The sequence below is a fragment of the Apodemus sylvaticus genome, chromosome 2, assembly GCF_947179515.1.
Source record: "Apodemus sylvaticus chromosome 2, mApoSyl1.1, whole genome shotgun sequence".
NCBI classification, from domain to species: domain Eukaryota; kingdom Metazoa; phylum Chordata; class Mammalia; order Rodentia; family Muridae; genus Apodemus; species Apodemus sylvaticus.
Window position 1 is genome coordinate 82,887,471 of NC_067473.1, and position 6,633 is coordinate 82,894,103.

General features: G+C 31.7%; 1 protein-coding gene across 1 annotated transcript; it reads left to right on the forward strand.

The window, feature by feature from the left end:
- Window positions 1–878: 878 nt before the first annotated feature.
- On the forward strand, window positions 879–1,823 carry LOC127677483 (putative vomeronasal receptor-like protein 4). Its single transcript, XM_052172558.1, has one exon. It carries the CDS (start codon window positions 912–914, stop codon window positions 1,821–1,823), a length of 912 nt encoding a protein of 303 aa, XP_052028518.1. The 5' UTR covers window positions 879–911.
- The last annotated feature ends 4,810 nt before the right edge of the window (window positions 1,824–6,633 follow it).

A 6,633-nucleotide genomic window follows, 5' to 3' on the forward strand; every position in this document is an offset into this window, starting at 1 on the left:
GAGGTAAATATAGAAGAAAGAGGTATGTAAAATATCAACATGGATGGCTGAAAAGCCATGGCTAATCATTTTATTAACAATTTGCAATGCCTTCCAAAAAGAAAAGAAAAACAGTAGTTGTCTTGGTAACTGAGAGTTAGTGCTTTAAACCTGAAGTCTCACAAAAGGTGATGGGATGGGAACTAAACTTGAAATGTTTATTTGTTTAAAACCATAATAATGGGTGTAGGGTGTGGAAAGACCACTAGTGATCTCCAAATGTACCTATGTCTTTAATTTGTAGTCTGAATTTCACAGAAAAAGAACATAAAAATACATGAATTGAGAAAGGTATTTTGCAAATTAAAATAGTGAGATTATCATGAATTAGCACTGTGATTTCATTAGAATTACGAGTCAAAACATAGACAGCTGCAAAATAGAAAACAGTAGAAATTATGAAATATGGGATTGAATCATTTTTTTGCATACCTTTTTTGACTATTTTCCAGACAACATAAGTTTTATTCAGTTGTAAAAATGTGAATAATATTCTTTGCTCCAATTGTTTTATATTTTAAGTATAAAACAAGACAGTTTAAATAAATAAGATTGGATTTCCCCTACATGAGACTTACATGCAATATAGGCTCACTAATTGTAAATTCTATATGTGTAAATACATTTATTATCTATAATATTATATATATACAGGATATACATAGAATGTATATAAAAGTGTAGGCTATGATGCACAGTCTAGATCATCACATGTAAAGAGATAGGCTAATCAACAACAAATATGGAAAGTTGGATGATGATATAGACATATTTTCCAGTATATCATAGGCTTGATATATACTCTTATTTTTTTCAGATATATGAAATAAACTTCCACTATGCTGTCAAGATGAATAATACATTTTACACTTATGTCCTCAATTAAGAATATTCTTTATTTCCAAGCAGGACTTGGAGTCCTAGCAAATATGTTTCTTCTTCTTTTCTATATTTTCATAATCCTAGGTCACCGAACTAAGCCCACAGATCTGATCTCCTGTCAACTGACTTTCGTTCACATAATAATGGTCCTCACTGGAGGGGATATTTTGTTTACAGACTTATTTGAGTTACTAAACATTGAGAATGACTTCAGATGTAAGACAATTTTTTATATTAGCAGGGTGATGAGAGGCCTCTCTATCTGCACCACCTGCCTCCTGAGTGTGTTCCAGGCTGTCACGATCAGTCCCAGTACCTCACTGTTGGCAAAATTTAAACAAAAACTAAAAAAATACAAGGTCTATGTTTTCTTATGTATTTGGTCTTTCAATTTGTCCTTCAGTACTAACCGGATCTTCTATGTTGGTGGTTTTACCAATGTGAGTGAGACCAACCACATGCGAGTCACTAAATCCTGCTCACTCTTACCCATGAACTACATCATCAGGGGACTGATTTTTACAATATCAACCTCCAGAGATGTGTTTCTTGTAGGAGTCATGCTGACCACAAGTGCATACATGGTGATTACCATGTTTAGGTATCAAAGGCAATGCAAGTATCTTTATAGCATCAGCCACCTGAGAGAGCCCCCAGAGAAAAGGGCCACCCAGACCATCTTGCTGCTGGTATCTTTCTTTGTCATAATGTACTGGCTGGACTTTATCATTTCATTCACTTCAGACATGTTATGGATGTATGACCCAGTCATCCTGACTTTTCAGAAGTTTATGATGTATGCCTATCCCACAATTACTCCTTTGGTACAAATCACTTCTGATAACAGAATCATAATTATGCTGAAAAATCTAAAGGCAAATCACCACCAGGGATTATTTTAAAAAAAGATTTTTCTTTTCTTTATAATTTATTAATTCATTTTTAATTTATACTTGTGAATGCTGCACCAGTGTATATACATGTGTGTATTTCTGTTGTCAACAGAGGTGAGAGGACGTCATGGGATGCCCTGAAACTAGACATAGAGCTCTTTTAAAAAATGAATCATCCTGAGTAATCCCAGTTCTTATTTTTTTCTAAAACACAATTTTTAAAACTTTAATGATTCAAGTAGCAAAGCATGAGTTTTTATATTATTTTAATAGAATTCATTGCATTACACATATACATTCTTTTTTGTTTCTCTTGGCAAGTGCCATAGAGTTCTTAAATTAATTGCTTACAATTAGTTGATATTTTCACATGAGTTCTTTTCCTCCTTTTTACTTTGTAAAATGAATATTCCCTTACTGCAGAGTTTAATAAAAGTAGATCCTTGATGATAGTGACTTTTTAAGCTTTCTCTTGAAAAGATTTTAATCTACACTCACTCGTCAAGAGTAATTTTTTTATTTTATTGTAGCTTTAATTCCATTTACTAATTATAAATTCTTAGGATCCAAAAAGTAGTGTGAATTTAAAGTTAGCATTTTTTTTACCACAGTGACTTAATGTGCCTTATATAAAAATATCATGTGCCTCTTTATTTGTACTTCATTTCATCTCACTTACTACAATATTATTGGTAAATAGAATTATGTATTAAACACACATGCTGTACAATATGTTTGTTGTATATCTGTATGCATGTATGTATGTGTACAAAAGAAGGATGTGTGTATATGGGCACATGGAAGCCAGGAGACAACCTTGGTTGTTGATCTTCATATGCCATTCATGTACTCTCATGATAATCTCTCTCTCTGGGCCACAATGGTAGTCCAGATCTTCTCCTGTTTCTACTTCTCCAGCTCTGGCATCTGGCCCATATTCACTTCTGCTCTAAGACCACATCAGGTACAGATACGTGCACATTACCACAATCTCTGAGTGTGTGTCCACTGGGCTATGCTTAGATGGCCTTGTTTCCTTGGTGTCCTCTGTTCATTTGGCCTCTTCTAGTCTATTATTACCTTCCACAGAGTTTCCTGTGCATGGAGGGGAACAATTTGATCAAGACTTCCCATGTAGGGCTATATTAATGTCTTTATATTAATTGAAAGAAACATGAAACTCATCAGTTTTTACAGTGGATGTACACTGATATATATGTAAAAAATAGCCCCAGATGGAATATTTTAAGGAACATATCTGAGATAGGAGTTTCCTGAGTATGTACTTTTAATTCTAAGAGCATGATTTCACCAAATAATCCCAACTGTGTTAGTTTTCCATTCCTATAACAAAACGCTTGAAATATCTTAGAGGGTAACAAAGACAAGACACTTATTGTTTTGCAGGAGTATATGTATACTATTCAGTTACACTTAAATTGTATTATATATTTTCTCCTTTTCTCAAGGAAACTGGCTGTATGTGTCTATATAAAACTTAAGCAATATATACAACAAATATTAACTAATTTAGTGTTTATCAGTAATTTTTCTTTCTCATAAGTATGTATATACTTAGGAATTCTAAGAAAGTTTCAATTAATGGCCTAGGAAACATAAGGCATTATTAACATTATATAAGTTTTAAACATTTTAGATATATTTTTCCGTTTCAATGCTTTCTAATAAAGTAGATATTATATCACCGTTTTGAAAGTATCTGAAAATCTCTCCTAATTTATTATCTTCATATAAAGGTATTCTTACAAAACTAAAAACTGGGTAAGTTTAAGTAGGTATTTGTATATTTCAATTAAAATAAATTTAGTTTTAATATCTCAAGTTTCTTAAATTGAATCTTTAGGCATTACTACTGATTGAGTTAGATTTTCATTAATAGTGAGAAAAATCTTTTCAGTTTTTGAATAGCAGTGTTTCAGTAGTAGTATGTTGGTCCTCTAGGTATATGTCCAGTAGTGGTTTAACTATGTCTTGAAGTAGATCTATTTTTCAACTTTCTGTGGAACCACCACTATTATTTCCATTGTGAATGTGTGAGTTTGTGCTCCTCAAAACAATACATTTGGGTTTTCCTTACTCAACATCCTTGCCAGCATGAAATATCAATTGTATTATTCATTTTGGTCCACTTTTTATTATTTAGGAAACTACTCATTTTTGTGAGATAATTTTGTATCCAGTAAATTTGCTGAAAGGATTTACCAGATATATATTTTTTGGTGGAAGTTTTAGAGCAGTGGATCTCAAGCTGTGGGGCCCTACCCTTTTAGAGTTGACTAAACCTTTATGGGACTCGCATAAGGCCATCAGAAATATAAGCTATTTAGATAACCATTCACAACAGTAGAATAATTACAGTTATGATGCAAGAACAAACATAATTTTTCAGTTGAGTGCCACCACAACAGGAGGAATAGTAATAAAGTCTCATGGCATTCGGAAGGTTGAGAACTACTGTTTTAGAGTTACATAGTATACTATTTGTATCAGTCAGGGTTCTCTAGAGGAAGCAAACTTAGAGATCAAGTCTATATCTACATAGAAAGGAGATTTATTAGAATGGCTCCATCTAAATAAATATTGTGCATCTGCCAAAGGAAAGTCCAAGAATCCAGTAGATATTCAGTTCACGAGGATGGTCTTCAGTATATGCTAGGTTCTGAAGAAGTAGGCTCTAATGCCAGATAAACAATGGACCTGCAAGCAAGAACAAGAGCAAACAGGCAAAGAGAAGGAAAGCTTCTCTTTTCTTTCCATGTTCTTTAAATAAAGATGCCAGTAGTAGGTATGGTCCAGATTTACAGTAGGTTTTCCTACCTCAAAGTTTTAGATCCGAAATGAAACTTTCCATTTCAAATGATGTAACTAAGAAAATGTCTCCCATAGGTGAGCCCAGTCATTTGGGTTTCAGTTAGATAACTACAGATGGCAGTTAAGCTGAAAACCAGAAATAGCCATCACACTATCATAGCATGTGCAATACAGACACTTTCATTACTTTCCTATTGTTGTCTCCTTAGTCTCCTTCAGTGGTCTTAGTGCTCTATTAGAATTTCAAGTACTATATTCAATAGGTTTGGAGAGAGTTGTCAACATTGTCTTCTTTTTTATTTTAATGGAATTGCTATAAGTTTCCATTTCAATTGCTATTGGCTATGGACTTGCTATAAGTTGTCTTTGATATGGTTCGGTATGACCTATGTTTCCCTACTCTTTTCAAGACTTTTCTTATGCAGGGGTTTTTGGTTTTTAGGTTTTTATAATGGCCTTTTCTGTATATGATGAGATGATCATGTGTTATTTGTCTTTCTGTATGTTTATATGGTAGAATATACATATCATGTTATATATATTGAATTATCCCCATATCTCTGGAATGAAGCTTACTTGATCATGTTTGATGATTTTTTTTTAAAAAAAAATTATTTATTTATTTATTGAAAAGGGAGGTAAAAACACTTTGTGATAAAATTAAAGATTTACATGGAAAATATTTAGGATAAACATGTTAAAATGGACAATATTCATGGAAAATTAAAGAGTAAAGTGGTAGACATGTAAAACATTGCTAAGTTAATTGAAATATAGGATAGAAACATTTTATGATAGAATGGAAGATTTATGTGGAAATATTTCTGATAAAATTGTAGAAAAATGTAGAAATACATGTTAGAATTAAAGATTATCATGGAAAATTTTATATAGATATAATAATGGTAGGCATAAAAGTATCCCTAAGTTGATTGAAAGTGTAATTATAAACATTTTTTGATAAACTTGAAGATTTACATGGAAAATATTTCTGATAAAATTGAAGAAATATATAGAAAAAGATTAAAATTAAAAATTATTGTGGAAATTATATAGATAAAATGATAGGCATAAAGATAACTCTAAGTTGATTGAAGGTAGAATTATGAATATTTTCAGATTACATTGAAGATTTACATGGAAAATATTTCTGATAAGATTCAAGAAATATATAGACAAACATATTAAAATTGACTATTTCATGGAAAATTTTACATATAAAATGGTACATATAAAACTCTAAGTTAATTGAAGGTGGAATTAGAAACATTTTTGATAAAATCAAAGATTTACATTGAAAACATTTCTGGTAAAATAGAGGACATATATAGAAAGACATTAAAATTGAAGATTATCATGAAAAATAATGCAGATAAAATGGTAGACATAAAAACATTAATAAATTAGTTAAAAGGGGAATTACAAACATTTTCTGATAAAATTGAAGATTTACATGAGAAATATTTTGTTAGTCTATGTTTTTTTTATTGGGAAGTTGAGTCCTTTGTTGTTAAGAGATATTAAGGAATAGTGATTATTGCTTTGTTATTTTTGACGTTATTTTTATGTTTGTGTGGGTATCTTCTTTTGGGTTTGTTGGAAGAAGATTACTTTCTTGCTTTTTCTAGTGTGTAGTTTCCCTCCTTGTGTTGGCATTTTCCATCAGTTATACTTTGTAGTGCTGGATTTGTGGACAGATATTGTGTAAATTTGATTTTATCATTGAATATCTTGGTTTCTCCATCTATGATGATTGAGAGTATTCCTGGGTATAGTAGCCTGGGCTGGCTTTTGTGTTCTCTTAGGGTCTGTATGAGGTCTTCCCAGGATCTTCTCACTTTCATCATCTCTGGTGAGAAGTCTGGTGTGATTCTGATAGGTCTGCCTTTATAAGTTACTTGCCCCTTTTCCCTTACTGCTTTTAATATTCTTTCTTTGTTTAGTGAATTTGGTATTTTGATTGTTAACTACCGGGAAGACTTTCTGT